The sequence below is a fragment of the Carya illinoinensis genome, chromosome 14 (genome assembly GCF_018687715.1).
Source record: "Carya illinoinensis cultivar Pawnee chromosome 14, C.illinoinensisPawnee_v1, whole genome shotgun sequence".
In the NCBI taxonomy this organism is placed as follows: Eukaryota; Viridiplantae; Streptophyta; class Magnoliopsida; order Fagales; family Juglandaceae; genus Carya; species Carya illinoinensis.
The window spans coordinates 13,786,354-13,806,731 of NC_056765.1; the positions used below are offsets into that span (position 1 = coordinate 13,786,354).

The window sequence follows — 20,378 nt, forward strand, 5'->3', positions numbered from 1 at the left end:
AAAACTGTTTAAAGCGGTTTTGATCCTATAAACAAATTGTAATACTACAACTGAAAGCTGTAGTGAATTGATTTATGCTGCATGTTGCTGGTCTGGATAACTGAATGAGTTTTTCACTACTTCTTTCCTACGATCCTTGGTTTGGAGAAGCGATAACATAAGAAAATTGCAAGCGAAAGAAGTGTTGAATCTCTGGTGGACAACACCAGGAACTGTGGAGATGCATGAAGATCACACACCACACTAAGAGAGTGGAGGTTGGTCGAATCTAAGAGATCCGAGACCGGTGACCCCAAAAATGCCTTATATGGCAGTAGTAAGCTCTCCCTAGTGCAACATGTGGATCTCACGCTCGGTTTGGGCCACGCATGAGACACGTGCAACTCTTTGCAATAATCTACCTATCTTCCAAAGAATCGACAGATGGAAAGTCTTGCGATGCGACGCATGATAGTCATGAGTTGCCAAAAAATAGTAAATCCATTTTTATTTGTGCTATGGTAGGAAAATGAAGGGAAGAAAAAAATACGATAGGACAACGATAAAATTGAGTAATGCTATATACAGTTGTAGAGTTTTCAAGCGATATACAATTATTTTGAAAAAAAGTATGGTCCACTCTCTTAGTGATTGTGCAACATTTATGCACTCCACATTGCAAATATCATTTCTTGACAGGACTATATAGACGAGGATGAGGCTCCAGCCACCCTCTGGATAGGGAAGATGAAATTTTTAGGTTTTAAATGGAGAGCTTATTCATAGGAGAGAGAGGAAAAAGAGAAGGAATGACAAGTTCGACTTTTGATTACTCATAAGTACCTATTCTATTGGTACAACTATTAACTCTTTCACTATTAACTTTTGAAAATAATGCATGAAGTAAACAACCACAACATTTCTAAGAACGCCGATAATCGAGAGCTACTTCTCATCTCTCTTATCGTTAAATCTTTTTTAAAATCCTCCAAACTAATCGCACCAATGAAAAGAGACCCCCTCCCCAACCTTGGTTAGATTTTGTTACCCATATCTTCTCTTATTTTTAGTGTATGGACAGAGAAGACCAATCCATTGCCAACTAGATCACCCAAAACACACACACGCGCGCACACACACACACACACACACACACACATATATATATATATATATATATACGAGGCACGAACAATGCCTATGACCCTAAAATTTGAGGCCCCGTTTGTTTTCACAATCATTTTCATATCATCTCATCTAATCATTATAGTTTTTTCAAATTTTCACACAAAATAAAATAAACAATTCAACTTTTTCAAATCTTAAAACAATAATAATATTAAAAAATTATATTCTAACAATATTTTATTCAACTTTTAATTTTTATCTTAACTCATCTCATTTTATCTACGAAAACAAACGAAGCCTAAATAAGATTTTAAGATTTAACTTTTGATGTTCTTCTTCTTGCATTTACAAAAAGAAAGAGAAATAGAAAGAGTAAGATAAGGGTCGAGGCCAACAGATATACTTTCCAGAACCCAGCTCCATCTAAGTTGTTAAACATGCTCCCCCACCTCTCCTGCAAGTTACAATATAATTAAATCAATCTACAAAATAACCATTCCTCTTCACCATAAACTCATCTTAGCATTTCCAGAAGGGTTTGCTAGATACAGTCGGGAAATGCAGTCAGCGTGCAGTCGGCTGTACGGAATGAATAAAAAAAAATTATAAAAAAATTATTTTCTATTCAGGGGGACCTACATGAATAAAAAAAAAATTATAAAAATAATTTTTTTTTTTCATGTAGGTCTCGTATTAATTCACTTTTTTCTTCACGACTGCATGCCGACTGCATTTCCCGACTACAAAAAGTATTTCTCTTACCAGAAACATCAGGTAATCCAATCCAGTATATGCAGCTAACGACACAAAAAGCAATGATACGTAAACAGAGCATACCAATCAACCAAACAACAATTTCTCTGAGAGGATAATACAGTAAATTATAATTTAACATCAACATAACAATTGTGTATTACTACTTTTTTTTCTAAGAATACTAACTCAGGATGATAATTAAGAGCAAACAGATATATAGAGATGAAGGCATGCACGTATGGTTTGGATTCTAGAATATTATAAAAATCTATAACATGGTCCGAGCTACTATGATCGCTGTTCCTTCCCAGTATAGAAGTGTATTAACTCGGCCAAGAAACAGGGAACTCTCAGAACCCAACTCAACTGATGGCAATAATTTTGACAACCGGAACTATTTACCAATTGTTGGTTGACTTAAACGAAGGCAGCAGAACACTTCCAAACATGGATGCCAACAAGACTTGCAATATAACATGAAATAAACTCTTTCACCTCAAAATTACTATTTCAGTTTCCATAATTAATTTAGCAGAATCAAATTGAAAATGTGTAATTTGACAGTTCAAAGCGTATCCTAAAAAAAAAAAAAAAAATGCAGTTCCACTGATAGTAGAGAGACTCAACATTGTTGCCAAAACAGAGATACAGATGCCCTAATATGGAATAATACCCTAGCAACCAGAACATCAAAGGTCATAAGTGAATTCCTGGACAGAGGCTTACTATAGCAAAAAGCTTCTCCATTGAATGTTTGTGCCGCTTTTCAAAAATGTCTTGAGCATACTTGTAGAGCTCCAAATCAAGTCTGTTAAGTGATCTTATCTGCTCGAGAATCACTCCAGGAACCTGAAGACGTCCCTGTAAAATTTGAAGATAAAAAAGTTAGCAATAGAAAAGGACAGAAAATTTTAAAACCCAGCGATTGTTAGTCACAGAAACTCCCAGATGTACTGAAAAAAAGAAGAAGAAAAGTAAATTAGTCTATCAGAAGGCAGGGATGATGCAGGTGTACCCTTGAGCCCAGGAGATTACGTATTAGAACTTTGATCAGAAGTTGAGAAATGCATGTGTTTCAAAACAGTCAAGACATGCAATAGAAAATAAGTACAATAGTATGGGTATATCTAACTATATTGTGTTTATGTATATTTAAAGCAATCAAATCCAAAGAAGAATGAACCCAAGTGACAGAATGAAAGATTCATAGTTCAAAATTTAACAACTTGTCCAATTAAAGACCACAAATTTACAATTAGTTGTTGGCTTACAAGAAAAGAAAAATTCCTTCTAATTGTTTGGAAACAGAAACTAATCTAGCATGGCAGCACGGGGGGTCAAGGAAAAAATAAAAAAGAACATACTATGTGTTTTGATGTAACACCCTAATAGAAGGCCCAAACTACATGGCCTTTACATTAAAAGGACTAGTCAATTATATAAAAATAGATCCCCATTAGAACATTATAAAGAGCAAAAGCTTCTCATTCCCAAGCAACGTAGATCTCATACACCACATACCCTTACACCTTATATCGGATATCACAATCTCCCCCACTTAAAATCCCGAAATCCTCGTTGGGCCTGTCCTTTGTAGATGGCACGACTCAAGTCCCACATTTCAGGTTGGGATATGCTTTGATACCATTTGTAACTAGACTTGCAACCTGGCATGTCACAATCGGGTTTTGTGCCTGACCCGACCAACCCCATTTAAGGAGCCAACCCAATTTGAACCGCCCCAGTCAGAATAAAATCAGGTCAAACCTATATGATCCAACTTTTTTTTAATTGTTTATTTGTTTATATATATAAATATTATTATTTTTTAAAATTATTTTTAAAAAATGAAAATTCTGCACTTTCTTCTTCAAACAAAAGCATGTCAAGATTTTTCAAAAAACTTCATACAACTCTCCAAATATTCTCAAGATTTTCATTACTAACCCTACGAAGAACATTAACGAAACTCTCAACTCTTCTATTTCCTCCTCCACTGAGGAATCTGTGAATACCCTCTTGGCCTTGAAATGTACCAACAAAAACCAAGGATCCGTTTCTTTATCGGCCCCAGCCTCCACCTAAACCTCTGGTATCTTCCTAAAGCTGTTGAGGAGGCTTTTGGGTATAGCTTAAAGTTTGATTGCCCGAGCATCACTTGGAAACCAATCTGATTACTGTTCTTCTGCTCAAACAAAACCCAATATCTCATAGAAGTTGAAGGTTCCTTGTCCTCGAATTTTATTTCTGCAGCAGTTCCGTCTTTCTGAAATTGCCTTTTATTTTTCTTCATGCTGAAAATCCAACCAGTTATTAGCAAAATAGGGAATTTGGGGCTCATATCGGGCAAGATGGCCTGGATGAGTTCATTGAAATCAACGCTGCCGTTGCATTGGCATCCATGTTGGCCAGAAGGACGTAGAGCTGGTCACCAGAGGGCTTGAGGCCAAGTGAGTGAAGAAGGGCCGCCAATTCCAGCTGGGTAAGGCTGCTGTTGGAGTCCATGTTGAAGTGCATGAAGATTTCCTTGAGCTGCTTCAGCTGATCCAATGGGAGAACTAAAAAAGGCTGCGGTTGTCATGCACAAGACTTGGCCAGCTACTAGCTAGGGTTTCAGAACTGAAAGTAAGCTTTTATACTCCAACGGATTGACACCCAAAATACAAACCCGTTGTTGGTCGGGTTGGAGACCCACTTCACTAATAACCCGATAAAAGCTGAGTTGGGTCGGGTCACATGCACAACCCTATTTGTAACACCCCAACAGACGGCCCAAACCACATGGCTTATACTCCAAAAGGATTAGTCAATGCTACAATTGGAACCCCATTGGAACATTACAAAAAGTAAAAATCGGGGGTGATCACAATTGATGCTAAATGCAGCAGTACATCAAGCACTGCCAAGTCAACAAATAGACATATATACCTCTTTGGAAAAGTTTGCAGGGGAAATTCTCTTCAGAGAAGCAGTGCGTCGGTGTGCTTGCTCCTTTCTTAAACTGGAGATGCAGACTTCATAAGCTTCCATGAGTCTGTCCACCGTCATCTAAAATGATGGGGAAAATCTAAGTATGTAAGTAAATGAATTACATCTTGATTTGTGCACAGGATGCAAAGTCACTTACATTTTGTTTTGTTGCTTCGTCATTTTCAGTTGAAGTCACCTGACCTGAGTTGTGGTCAATGCTGCTATTCTGTATGCAAGAAAAATGTAGTAAGGAACCTATTGTACTTGAAATCCAAGCACCAAACATTTTATTAACTAAAAAGCAAGTTGCTAACCTGATGGTCATCATTTTCAAGCTCAGAAATTGAGAACGAAGAGCTCTGTTCTGCAGCACAAGAAGATAAACCTCACTAGTGCCACACATAATCATCTAAATCTACATATCTAACAATTGAGATTAGGAACGAGATGTATGCCATCCAAAGTTTACCAAAACACAATATATTAAATTCAGACATTTATTCATAACTTAACTATATCATTAGATAACAGCCACTTTTTTTGAGTTTATTAAAAGGCAAAGAAATTCAAAAACAGCCGCATCTTTTTTCTTATGCTTATCAAAAAAAAAATATTGAACTTCTTAAATAGACTGCACACTGAAATGTAATACAATCCTCAATGGGTTCAAGGTTCAACTGGATGTTTTTAAAAGAATAACACTAATGGTGCCAGCATTTTATTCTCCAATTTTCTTTTGAATTCAGCAGGCCTTTCAAATTAGTACTGATGCTCACCTGATTGGTGTAAAAGCCAGCTAGAGGTTCAAAATGAATGTGATTTTTTATGCTCACCATAATTATACTCTTCAAAGTTAAGACTGAATCTATCGCATTGTGCTAATCTGGAAGTGTTGGAACCCCATAGAAATTCATTACATTTGAGCAAAAGAAGACTAAAAGCATCTATTAATACCATCCAGAATTCCATAAACAAACTTACTTCAGACTACAAATTCAGGAATACAGATGCAATGGTTTTACCATGTCGAGTCCAATAACATACAGAAATTGTTATCTATACCATGTTAGAGCACCAGGATCATCCATTTCAACTTTTAGATAGAGATATCCAACTGTACTAAAAATTCAAATCACAGTTCAAAGCCAATCAACGTGTGACTCTAGCAATCCCCATGAGCGAAATCCTCAGCAAGATCCAAAAATGACTCCAGAATTAAACATTCCACTAGAAAATGAGCTCCAAGAGTTCTAATGGTCAGCAAACATTGAATGAATATATTTTTTTTATCACAGAAGAACAGATGAAAACTAAACTTAAGAATACCGCCGGTACTATTTTAATGGATCATTTGCGTCCACACAATCAGCCTTCTAGGGAAGCAGCAACAGGATGGAGAGGTTCTTGTAACAAAACTATGGATTTCAAAATAATATCTTGAGAGAGAAACAAGTTTGCAAATGTATTTACTCCACCAGTAAACAAACAGTGAAACTGCTGTTTGACTGATTGAATTTGCTACAAGACAAAAACATACGTTTATTTTGTCACCAGCTTACCTGATTTGTTGTTAGCTACACTCTCCATACTCATGTTCAATGCTCCCCACTGGGAAATCACCTGCGCACCAACTACATTGGCAAACATTGTTGCAGATTCTCTGTGTTCCTCAGTGAGCCCAACATATAACATATCATCTAACCTCTTCTGCAAGATTTACAAGTATCTACCATGATATGCAACCATAAGGAAAAAATCAATATCAGAGAAACAATATTAGGACTTGCTTATTGACAACTTAGGATATGCTTCACCTTTGCAACTTGAAGCACATGTTCACCAAGAATCTCATACTTCTGTACACAATGGCGCACCTCATGCGATTCCTCTAGATATGAGTTATTTGTCAATCCTGCAACCTGTTAATTAAACATAAATATCATATACCACACAGATACAGAGATGCTCGGCCTGATGAGTGCACAAAAGTAAAAAAATAAAAAAAAAAAGACACTACTTCCTTTCGTACTCAGAAACCTCATTTTCTTACATATATTATGAAAAAAATATCCCAGAATAGATTTTATTCTTCCTAATCACTAAAAAAGAAATCAATATTGCTAATAAGACAATAGGCTTAAATACCTGGAATGTGGCCCCATTGTGAACAATATCAAGTGCTATAGGGCTGTTGATGTATTCATGTAATGGCATAACAATCTCCTCCATGTCATATGCGCCATTGCTCTGCATGTCATCTGAACCCCTTCGTCTTCTAGCATCTCTCTATCCCAAATAATAAAAATGCACAATACTAAACAAGGAGGAATACTGCAGTGATTCAAGTATTGCAAGAACAATAATTAATTGACACCATGCAACAGTCCAAATGACAACACACTTTTGATCATATTGAACCACAGCAGACAATGTCTGCATGTTTGATCAATGGATTACACAAAAGAGGCTCACTGCAGGGCTGCACCACCAGCATGCACAAGTTTGTGTGGGGGGGGGGGGGGGGGGGAGTTAACATGGGCTGAAAATCAGTGTATAAGGGAAACTCAAAAAAGTTTTTCCTTAAGAATTTTACTTTTCCATTAATATTAATACATGAGCAAGGAGTCATGGATTCTCCAAGGGTTGTTTTGCAATATCCTATTCACATGACTTGGAGCCATAGACGTTTTTTTTTTTATAAGTATGAAGATATTTTATTGATATAGAAATAGGCATAGCCAAAGTACAAGGGAAGTATATATGTGATTACACCTAATTAGGAACTAGAAACGGTTACAAGGAAATCATGAAAGTTGAGATCATTAAAGTCCATAACAATGGCCCAATAAAATAAAGTCTTCCAGAAAAAAACTCAAAACTTTTCCAAGGAGTGCTCTCAATCCTCAAAATTTCGGTCATTCCTTTCACTCCAAATGCACCATATTAGACAAATGGAAACCATCTTCCACACAGCTGCAATCTATGGTATCCCCGTGATCCCTCTCCAACTAGCTAGTAGGTCAACCACCCTCCCCGGCATAACCCATTTTAATCCTACTTTGCAGAAAAAGTAATTCCATGAGGCCCTTACTCACAATGTAGAAGTAAATGTTCCACGGTTTCGCCTCTATTCCTGCACATACAGCACCAATCAAGAAGGATAAGCCCACGTTTCCTTAGATTGTCAATGGCCATAATCTTCCATAAGGATGCAGTCCAAATAAAAAAAGCAATCTTAAGAGGTGCTTTACTCCTCCAAATGCTCTTCCAAGGAAAGTGATTACTAGCTTGAGTAGTGAGAACCTCATAGAAGGAGCAGGAAATTTTCCTTTGCTGGAAGGCAACCAAACCAACTTATCCACCACTGTATCAACAGGTCCAATGGTGTATAAAAAGTTAAAAGATCTCAACACCCAACTCCCAATCATGTGCCTCCCTAATGAACCTGGCATGCCACTGTTGTGAGCCATTAGTAATTTCCCTCGAGTCCGCCGTCAAAGTATATTGTTCCCGTGCAATTATGAAAATAGAGGGATATGCATCCTTAAGAGCCGTATCTCCAATCCAAACATCATGCCAAAAACTGATTCAATTACCTTCCCCCAAACACAGCCTAGTGTGGCTAGAGAAAGACCGCCAACCTTTCCGGATATGCTTACATAACCCCACTCCACTTGCCCCCCTAACTTCGTTAAAGCATCAAACCCTCTGTATACTCCCATACTTAGTATCAATCACTACCTTTCATAATGCTTCCCTCTCATAATCATATCTCCACAACCATTTCCCAAGGGGACCTTATTGAAGAGCCTCAAATTGCGAACCCCCCACGCCACCCCTCATTGGAGACCACACCTTGTCCCAACCAGCTGAGTGAAGCTTAAACTCGTTGCCATGTCCAATCCACAAAAAATCTCGTTGAAGCTTCTCAATCCGTACGGCGACACTAGTTGGGAGAGGAAATAATGATAAGAAATATGTGGGAAGGTTTGAGAGGATACTCTTTATTAAGGAAATCTGACCCCCTTTAGACAAATACAACCTTTTCCACCCAGCCAGCCTTCGCTCTATCTTCTCTAACACCTCATCCCAAATAGTCTTGGCTTTGAATGGTGGAGCCATATCTTTTTGCAAATTTGATCCTCTAGATTTTGAATAATGGCTTACATTTAACTTAAATGTCCATGATACATGCATCATTGGGGGCTCAACAATTCATACTCACATTGCCAGATATTTTCTTGAACTTATCTAGTTATATATACTCATAACAGGCCAACAGATACACCACTGATAAACAACACTCTAACACCCTAAATTACTCATCAGAAAAGCTTGTCATCAAAAAATAGTACTTAGAACCAAAACTCGCATGCTCTAAATCATGATGTCCACAAGTAAGTTAACAAATGCCTTTTCCACAGAGAGAGAGAGAGAGAGAGAGAGAGAGAGAGAGAGAGAGAGAGAGAGAGAGAGAGAGAGAGAGAGAGAGCTGGCATTTTCTTTTGAGGCAACACAATCTGTTCCCAATACTGTTACAAAGTAAATGAACAAAAGAAAAAGCCTTCAATCGGAAATGAGTTCTATGACACTAAAATCTGTATCCTTCTCTCTAAAAAGGCTGTTGATCAGACCACCTACCACTCACAGCTAGCCCAAAATATCTAGAAGTTAAGGAAGACTGTATAATAGCAGCAAAATGCTCAAATGCAAATGGAAATTTAGCCCCGGGGTCTGTTAATGACGACTGTTAAGAAGATGTCTAAAAGGAAGGTAGAGTACAATATTTTTATGAAGATTAAGAAAGTTGGTGCTGCATGGGAATAGAGAGTGGGGGGAATCTGTTGACCAACTTTTAGTTTATTGTGAGGTTGCCAAAGCCCTATGGAACAACTTCTTTGGCAGTGTTGTGTTGTCTTGGCTAACGCCTAGAAGGATAGTAGACCTCTTTGCTATCTAGAGATGGCGATATGAAGTCTCCAAATTGAAGCAGTGTGGAAGATGACTCCTATCTGCTTGATAGCTCCTATCTGCTTAGTGTGGTGTATGTGAAAGGAAACAATTGATAAAAGTTTTGATGACCTCAAGCGGCAATGGATGAACTTAAAACCTTCTTCAATACTTTATTTCTTAGGGAACTTGCTATAACTTTTAATGGGTTGGAGTCTTCATGATTTCGTTATATTGTTTTGCATATCTAATTAGGTGTTTCTCTTTTATTCCATGTACTCCCACTAAGATTTTGCATTATTCAATAGAAATTTTGGATTACCTATATAAAAAAAACTTTTATGAAAACTATTAGATAAAAAACCATAAGATTTAATCAAGTTTAGTCATCTTACTCTCATCAATTAAAAACTTTAGAAATTAAATGGAAGGCTTTTTTTTTTTTTTTTTTTTTTTTTCTTTTTTTTTATAATTAGGAAGTAAAGGGAAGTACTAAACCGAAATAAAGAAGGTAAAAGTAAAGAGTAATGGAATTAAGAAAGATACCCTGCATTAGTTATAATAGGAAATAAGAAATAATGTGTATATATATAACTCACCCTAGCAAAGAGGTCTTCTCTCATCCACGGAACCAAATACTTCCATGGCCATATATCCAGTGTACTAACTCCTCTCATCTTAGAACGCAAGCGCTCAGCCATTTGTGTAGCAGATGTTAAGTTCGGATGCACCAAAAATCTAGCTCCCACCTCAATTGAAAATTCATAAGTACTGAAAACACGTTCAACTGGATTCCTAAGTATCGTCACCACAGAAGTTCTATGACTGGGAAGTTTGGACATCATACTATAGTCATCATGAGTAACCAACAACCTGCACTTTGTCTTGCTGCACAAGATACAAAGTAATACCAATTTCTAAGAAATATAGTGAGTGGTATGAAACAAGACTATAGTTTAGAAAAACTCTACTCATAATCCTCACACCACACACTACACATAATTTTTTAATTTTTAATTTTTTTTCTCTTTCCAAATGTGTGGTGCATGGATAATGAGTTGAAGAACTCAATTAGTTTAGGAAGAATAAAACCATTTCTTTATTTTTTTTTAAAAAGTATGTTGTGTGGTATGTGGAGATGATGGGTAGCAAAGCTCTTTATGTTATAACTGTTTGAGCAGCTTGTGTCATGCTTCCTTGTTTTCATTACCCAATATTTAGCAACAACATTTGTTGACCACCTGTTGACCTGGCGAAAGCACTTAACCAATGTATTTTTTTGAAAAGTAATGTAAATTTTATTAGTATGAATGGATGTTGCCCAATACACAGGAAGTATACGTGAGATATCACCTAACTAGAAATCCTGTCCACATAATGATCCATCAGGTAGCTAAAACAATGAAAAAGTCCCGTCCAAATAATCTTGTTATTGAAATTTGGTATAGTTTTTTCTATCGGTAAACAAATTTTTATTGATCAAAAGAGTACAAATGAGCCCAAGTATACAGGACATATACAAGAGCAATGCCTAAGCGTGCTAGTTTAGTGATTGAAATTCGGTATAGTAATAAAATATTTTTTAATGTCTAAAGACTCCTTTTTGATAAGTAATGTCTAAAGACTCCTTGCCTATTGATACTCTTCTTCAATGTGGTTTGACAAAAAATACACATTAGAGACATTAGAGAAAAATAGTTAATTGTTGGACTAAAGTCACAAAGCGTTTGCCTTTTCCCTGCACCAAGTCCCCATCACCTTTCTACAAGGTTAAGTATATAGAAAGAACCATCCTCCACATTTTTTTTTTTATAGATAAAAAGGAAGAACCATCCTCCACAATTAACACTCTAATTCCAAGAATCATTGTAGCCTGTTACTTCTCCACCCTAGCTCATCAATCAAGTCCATGTAACTACTGTAACTTACATTATCAAATACAACTAACAGAAATTGTGCCATTATAGTCGCACAACTGGATTGAAAGAAGAAGACTATATTAAGATTAAGAGCAGCTTGATAAGCAACAAATGTCCAGCGTTTATAGGAATTAAAAAAGAAGAAAGAAAGGTGGGTACCTCGGATCAAACCGCAGCTTATCATAAGAACGGGGGCATTCCAGAGATTTAGAGTACAGCTTTCTCAAGAAGCTGCAGATATAAAATATATCCAAAAGCACAAATTAATATGCTGTCAAAAAGCCAGAGGCCAAACTTTAGCCTTAGGTGAGTGTACTATCTGAAATTAAATACCAATGGAAATATGTTCTGCCTCCGGTTCTGGGGACATGGAGAAAAAAAAGTAAATCTCGCAATGTGTGCTTGTCTTCATTGACTTCTGGATCAAGGGAAGAAACTGCCCACTTTTTTACCACCCGTTCACAATGCCCAAAATTATTCTTCATAGGAGAAGCATTTGCGAGTATTGAAGCTGGGAAATGCTAGGAAAATCAGTTACAAACCAGCAGAACAGCGATAGCCAAGTGTAAAATAAAAACTTTGAAAAAAGTAAAAAGGGAGTAAAAGCTTTTTGTAATCTCCTGCATATTGAAAACTAAAAGCGAAAAGCCCGTAAATAGAAAATTTCACAATTCATTCGTTGGGTAGTTTCATCTTCAAACTATACCCACAAATTAACTACTTTTGTACTAAATTAATTACAAAAGTAATCACAACTTGATAAGAAAATTAAAAATTAAAAAAGAAACACTTTTTGGTATAAATAGGAGGTATAATAACCAGGGAGAATGAGATAAGAAGCAAAATGTTAAAAAGAGAAGGAACATGAGAATCGAATTCTGGCTACACACCGAAGCCCAGAAGCGTCAGCAACAGTGAGAATTGTAGAGTATGATCCATCAACCTCATCCTACTCCAACCACTTGCAACCAAGAAACTAAATCCACAATGACCATAAAAAACAAAGGATAAAATGTTAAAATGTCATTATAAATGAAAAGCTTGCATAAAAGAAAAGCAACAATAACGTGAAGAGTTGATAAGACGAAAAACACTACAACTATTCGTTAAATTATTTTCCTTCCAGACAAGCACAATCGCGTCGTTTATTACTAAAAGTAATCAAAATAAGCAAAAAGAAGTCCAAAAAACTTTTAATACAACACCGACCAGAAATTTTCTGAACTTATGAACTGGGAAAAGCTGAGCATTGATTAATATAGGAGTGCACAAAAAGCAGGAAAATCAGTTACCCTAACAAAACCAAACGACAAGAACAGAACCGAAATTCAAACATGTCGACTCGCGGAACCGAAACAAGCATTAATCGCAAAAAAAGAGGGGGGGGGGGGGGGGGGGGGGGAGAGAGAGAGAGAGAGAGAGAGAGAGAACGGAATTAGCATGGGCCTACCAGTACTGGTTTTCCGGATCTTGTGTTCATAAATCCTCCGAACTATGCAGGGGCTCAAATGGACAGCCGTCGCGATCAATGGAGCCCATCTGAACCCCCATCCCCCCGGCCTTTTCGACCGTACCCGAGTTCCCTTTTCAAGAGCGTTTTCTCGCTCTCCAAACGGAGGGTTTGCTCGGCCTGGCCCTTCTCTATGGGGAACAGTCGTTTTTAGAAGTGCGGTATTGGAAGACCTGGCTTTGATTATGGTGAAGATGCGCCATTAACAACACAAGAGATTGTCACGACTAAAAGGTGTGCTGCGGTAGGCACTCTGCACTCAGGCCGGGGGCTAGTGGATGGTCCCACCCCTGCTCTTCGTATTTGATAGGGTCAAAATGGTAAAATTGAGGTTATTTAAAGGCTAAACAGCAGCCTCCTTCGAGTCCTTCCCGTTGGTAAAATGATTCCACGTTTTGGAAGAAGAAAATAGCGGTAAAACGATTCTACGTTTTTATATAGTCGTTTTGAAAAATAAATCTAGTTAAAAATATTTATTTATAGTACCATTCACTATTTTTTAAGGACATTGTTATATCCACCGAAACCGTAGCACGATAACTTTTATCGAGAAAGTCATTTAGGTGATTTTTTTTATATATATTTTTTAATTTCTTAAAATATTTTAAAAAAAATTTACAATATCATTAAAAAAAATGGTTCTATTTGGCCACTAAAAATTCTGATACGAGAATTTTGAGTTTTAAGATTAAATATTAAAATATTATATTTTAATATTATTATTGTATTAGGATTTGAAAAAGTTAAGAAAAAGTTAAATTGTTTATTATATTTTGTATGGGGATTTGAGAAAGTTGTAATGATGAGATGAGAATTTTATATTTGAGATGAAAATTTTTTAGAGCCAAGCAGAACCTAAATTAATACTAAAAATACAATCGAGACTCATTATCAGAATCCAAAGTAATCTTTTTAAAGGACTCTGCTAAAATTATACATGCTAAACTTCTATATATAGTTACTCAAGGATTATCATATAAACTTAATATTATTTATGATAAAGGAATAATTATATTAGTTTATTATAAAATGTGCTGTAAAAAGAACTTTTAAGTCTTATCATTATCTTAAGCTTATGTATTAGTGTATCTACACAAGGCTTTACTGCTTAAAATAATGCTCTTATCTCCCATGCAAATGTAAAACTAGATTTGCTCCAAAAAGATCAGATAAGTAGATAACAGTAGCTTATATATTAGTTGTAACTTATCTATTAGTTGTATCATTATCTAAATTCAAATGAATTGTAATTTATCTGATCTTCCTCGTATGTACTTCTATATATATATATATATATATATCAATATAGTTCTATCTTGGTATCTTGCCAAATCTTATCATTCTTCAATTTGTTTCATGGTACGCTCTTCGATCCTCATGGCTACCTCCAACTTCTACATTATTATATCCTCCATTTTCTATCCCCAACTACTCCTAACCTATTTCTATGAAGCTTGACAGAAGTAACTACCTTCTTTGGCTATCACAATTTCTTCCTATACTGTGGGCCAATGATTTGATGGGCATCGTTGATGGTACTGAGCCATGCCCACTAAAGTTCGTACTTGATAATCAAGGTAAGGACATTGTTACTCCGAACTTCCTCCTTTGGAATAAAAATGATCAGTGTATACTCAGCTAGATTAAAGTTACCTTGTCTGAAAGTGGTCTTTCGACTGTTTATGGTCTTAACACTTCATGACAAGTACGGACTACTCTCCCAAATAGATTTGCTTCCTCGTCCCGTTTTTGGATTGCTCACTTGAAACGACAATTACAAAACTTGAACTAGTGCTCAAAGTCCTATAGTAATTATCTTCAATCTGCTAAAGCTTGGGCAGATTAGTTAGTTGCTGTTGGAAAACCCATTAATGATGAAGATTTGATCTCTTTCATTGTAAGTGGTCTAAATCCTTCATTGATCAATTCCTTCATTACCTCATTCTCTTTCGCTACTCGAGAGAATCCTTTAACATTCAGGTTTGGTTTGTTTACCCAATACAAATGAAAACATCTCATCTGGAGTTATACCATACAATAGTTTTGACTATCCAAATGTAATATTTCATCTCTTAAGTTTTGAAAACATCGACTTAAATGAACAATAAATAAAAGTATAAAACAGTGAAAACTGACATTAACAATGCTAAATTGATGTGAACAGTACATGAACAGTGTAAAACTAATGTGAACAATGTATGAACAACACAATTTGGGTACTTTATAAAACAATGGGACTCACAATCTTTTTTCAAATCCCAAAAATTAAAAACTATCTCATCTCATCTTAAGTCAAAATTTCAATACTATTCAAAATATATCATCTCGTCTGAACTATGTATCCAAACGAGGCCTCAATGATTTTCTAGATGAATTACTTAGCCATGAAATGCTTCTAAACCAACAAACTGCTGCTTCTACAATCACCTCATTTCCCTTGTTGTTTCTACTAAACAACAAGGCATTTTTCCACTAATCCTAAACACAAAGCTCAACAACCCAAGTATCCTCCTCGTGCATCCTACTCAAAGCCATCTGCCACTGGCCTTTATAATACTTCTCAACCACATCCCCTTCCTCATTTCTAGCAAGTACCAAAACTCCTTGCTAAATTTCTGGCAAGACCAACCATCAGGCTCTCGACCATTTTCATAGGATCCTGGACTATGCTTATCAAGGTTGTCATCCTCCTACTCACCTTGCAACTATGGTGGCCCAAACTAATGCACGATTTGAAGATCAATGAATTGAAAATAGCAGTGCTAATGTTCATATAACTAAGGAGCTAGAAAACTTGACTTTGCAGCAGCCCCTTCCAAGTGATGAAACAATAGCTGTTAGCAATGGTGGTGGCCTCCACATCGAAAATAATGGTTCCTCTATTCTTCAATTTTTTCTCTTAAAATCTAATTTTTATCTTTGCAACATTATGCATTGTACATATGCAACAACAAATTTGTTGTTCGATAAATAATTTTGTCTTGATAATCACTACTATTTTATCCTTACCGATTCTTATTTTCTTGTGAAAGATCTTCAAACACATGCAACACTCTTGGCAGGCAAAAGTGAGAATGGACTTTATCCCTCGTCGGTTGCAACATAAGTCTCTCAAGAATACCCACATTCTCAGCATACTTTGGTGTTGAAACATACTCTTATAGATGGCATTGTAGATTAGGTCATTGCTCTTATGATGTACTTTCCAAAGTTCTTCATGATTTTCCTTTGTTTGTCTTCTAAAAATTTCAATAAAAATGTGATTTGTTCTTCTTGTCAATTGGGTAAATGTAAAAATTTGCCTTTATCTCCTTCTTCCTCTCATCCATCACAACTTATACACACAAATGTTTGGACATTTCTTGTCCTATCAATGAGTTGTTTTAAATATTATGTGTTGTTTACTAATGACTACTCTCGATATTCATGGATCTATCCACTTCGCACCATATCTGAGGTGTTTGATCAATTTATTAAGTTCAAACTACTAGCTGAAAATCCATTTTCAACCATGATTAAGCAATTGCAATTAGATGGTGGTGGAGAATATAACTCTATCCCTTTTCAATCATTTCTCACCAGCCATGGCATATTACATAAGAAAACATATCCACATACATCTTAGCAAAATGGTTTAGCTTAGAGAAAGTATCGACACATTCTTGGAAAAGGTCTAACCCTACTTACTCATTCCAACTTATCAAACAAATACTGGGTTCATGCTTTTCTAAATACTACATACATTATCAATCACCTTCCCACACCAATACTTAACAATAAATCACCCTTTTCAAATTCTAAAATAAGGACCCAGATTATACCATTTTTATAACCTTTGGCTGCAAGTGCTATCCTCTTCTTCGTCCATATGGCTTGCACAAACTTTGAGTACAAATCTAAACCTTACATCTTTATAGGTTATCATAATGTTGGATACAAATGTTTAGATCCTGTAACTAACAAAGCTTTCCTCTCTCACCATGTTGCCTTTGATGAGACTTCTTTTCCAACTAAGGATCAAACTTCATCTCTACTGCCATCCAAGATAAATGCATCGACTAATGCTCCATTCACACTTCTTGTAAGTATGTCTTTTCCTATGCCTAACAATACATCCTCACATCCAACATATTCTCATAACTCCCATATTGACTTGCATTCTTATTCTACAACATCTTCATTCCAAAATCTTCAATACTAGCCTTTCCTATTATCACAGATCTTAACCATAGCTCTCAGTCATTTTTTGCACCTTTAATAGTTTTCACCTAAACCTATACTAGATTTTTCACCTTCTCCCCTAACTGGTTCCTTGCATCCTAAACCATTCCTTGGTTATAAGCTTTCTCCTCTACACGCCATCCTTTGCATTTCTTTCATACTATTCTCCAAGAGGTTGAACCATCTAGCTATACTAAAGTTATTCATGATTCATGATGGAGTAATGCTATGAGTCAAGAATTCTCAGCTTTGTAGCTTAATGGCACCTAGACTTTGTATCCACAACTACTCAATGACAATGTTATTCAAAGTAAATGGGTATTTAAAATAAAACAGGAGTAAGATGGCTCTATTGACAGGTTCAAGGTGAGGTTGCTTGCTAAGGGGTTTGAACAACATAGTGATATCGATTATAATGAAACATTTAGTCTTGTTATTAAACCTTCTATCATTCATGTGTTACTCAGCTTAGCAGTTCATTTTGATTGACCAATTCATCAGTTAGACATTTCTAATGCATTTATGCATGGTCTTCTTGGAGAATATGTAAACCTGGAGCAACCTCAAGGTTTGTTAACAAATCTTTTTTTAATCATGTTTGCAAGCTACAAAAGGCTCTTTATGGTCTTAAACAAGCTCCACGAGCTTGGTTTATACGTTTATCAACTTTTTTTGTTTGAGTTTGGTTTTACAGCATCTTTGATAGACACTTCATTCTTTATTTATCATCATCATCATCATATTATAATTTATATCTTGATTTATGTGGATGACATCCTCCTCACTAGAACAAATCCTAGCTATATAATGTCTTTCATTAGCAGCTTCAACATGAGTTTCCCTTGAGAGACTTGGGTAGTCTTGATTTTTTTCTTGGCATTCAAGCCACTCAGACCTGCTCTGCTCTTCATCTATACCAAACCAAGTATATCTATGATCTTTTGCATCAAACTCACATGTTTGATGCCAAACTAGCTAAGTCTCCATTCTCCTCTAGTTCTAAGCTATTCAAGTATGATGGCACAGCTTTGTCAGACCCTACTAAGTATCGGCAGGTTGTTGGTGCTCTTCATTATTATACTATCATTAGACTTGATATAGCCTTTGTTGTTAACCAACTTTGTCAACATACGCATGATCCTACAACTGCTCATTGGGTTGCAGCTAAACGAGTTCTCAGGTATTTAAAAGGTTCTCTTGATCATGGTTTACTTTAGACAAAAGGATCATTGCAATTATTAGGTTAATGTGACTCTAATTGGGCTGGCAACCCTGATGATCTTCGATTAACCTTTGGTTTGGCCATTTTCCTTGGCCCTTGCCTCATTTCATAGAGTTCAAAGAAACAATTAGTTGTTTCTTGATCATCCACAAAAGCAAAATACCGTTCCCTTGCACTTACAACTGCTGAACTCTTTTGGCTCCACATACTTTTCAAAGAAATTCAGATCCCTCTTACATTAGCCCTACTCTATGGTGTGATAATGTTAATGCTGTTGCTCTTACCTCCAATCCAATTTTTCATGCTCAGAGAAAAAATATTGAGGTTGACTATCATTTCATCCGAGAAAAGGTGTTGAATGGTGATATCATGCTTAAATACATCTCCTCTAATGATCAAGTTGCTAATGTTTTGACCAAAGGTTTTAGTTCTGCTCACTTTTCTAATTTGAAGTCCAAGCTAATGGTTGTTATTCCTCCCATCAGCTTGAGGGGGGCTATTAGTGTATTTACATATGACTCTGCTGTTCAAGATGCACTTATCTCCAATTTAAATGCAAAGCTAGATTTACTCTAAGAAGATCATATAAGTAGATAACAATAGCTTTAGTTGTAACTTATTTGTTAGTTATAGCTTATCTATTAATCGTATCATTATCTAAGTTCAAATGAATTGTAACTTATCTGATCTTCCTTATATGTACTTTTATAAATATATCAATATACTTTTGGGTTGGTATATTGCCAAATCTCATCATTCTTCAATTTGTTTCAGATTTTACCACGGAAGTACATGAACGCAAATAGATCTAATTGATAACCATCATATGCACTCGCAAGAATTAATATGAATTATTCATATACAACTTGCTACACCCGCTTAACAAATTCTGTTAACAAAATGCTATAGCTACACACATCGTTCAAACCTTCATCATTGACGTAATTGAACTTCAATAGGTCAAATGCATCTTGTAGATTCACATTTGCTAGACTTCTTATGACATTATATATATTGACCTAGCATTATCTGAATAAAATCTTACCTTTTTAAATAAAACAATTTAGATTTCAATCAATATTTTTTTCTAAGTAATTAATGTCATAACTCATTCCTTTTAACTGATTTGTAGCATAGCTTCCAAGAATTGTGGACTTTCCTCAACTTATAGTTGATTATATAGTCATAATTTTATGAGTTAGAGTCATCTTCTCTATCTTGTACTTAGGCCCTTTTACTGGGAGAAAGACACGTCCACTTATATATCTCGTTTTCTAGAAAATCTCTACCAACTCACTGACCACTAACCACATGGAGAGTCAAGGCTCCCCCTTCCTTCTGACCCTATTCTTCATTTTCTTTATATCCATGCCATTTTTCTTATTTATTTTTTAGTTTTTTTATGATTTTCCTCTAGAACTATAGATAGTTAGATCTACTACTTTTTAGAATCTAAAACTCTACACACACAGCCTTGTTAGCATATGTGGCTTATGTGTGACCTAAACCCAGTGTGAGATCCACGCACCATCATGTTGCATCATGTCTTATCTAGACATGCACGCCTCTAGGCTTAGTTGCATTTTATCTCCCTTTTCTAACACTCCAAGTACTTGTCCCCTCAGCACATGAGGACATCGACTCTACATAGCATTCTTGGTCACCAATGACTCAGCCTGTTCATAATTTCCTATATATTTTTTATTTCTACTTCCACTAACCA

At 36.0% G+C, this 20,378-nt stretch overlaps 1 protein-coding gene across 2 annotated transcripts; it reads right to left on the bottom strand.

Annotated features, from left to right (window-relative positions):
• Positions 1 to 1,401: 1,401 nt before the first annotated feature.
• On the bottom strand, positions 1,402 to 13,500 carry LOC122294742 (protein-tyrosine sulfotransferase-like). 2 transcript variants are annotated; one of them, XM_043103670.1, is made up of 14 exons: positions 13,153 to 13,500; positions 12,593 to 12,678; positions 12,036 to 12,213; positions 11,862 to 11,933; positions 10,383 to 10,671; positions 6,979 to 7,119; positions 6,648 to 6,752; positions 6,393 to 6,540; positions 5,148 to 5,197; positions 4,991 to 5,059; positions 4,792 to 4,911; positions 2,590 to 2,724; positions 1,870 to 1,904; positions 1,402 to 1,561 (listed from the first exon to the last, which is right to left on the bottom strand). In XM_043103670.1, exons 2-13 carry the CDS (start codon positions 12,648 to 12,650, stop codon positions 1,878 to 1,880), a joined length of 1,392 nt encoding a protein of 463 aa, XP_042959604.1. In that variant the 5' UTR covers positions 12,651 to 12,678; positions 13,153 to 13,500; the 3' UTR covers positions 1,402 to 1,561; positions 1,870 to 1,877. The 2 variants fall into 2 exon arrangements, with proteins under 2 accessions (XP_042959604.1, XP_042959603.1); XM_043103669.1 differs by lacking the exon at positions 1,870 to 1,904.
• Positions 13,501 to 20,378: the final 6,878 nt, after the last annotated feature.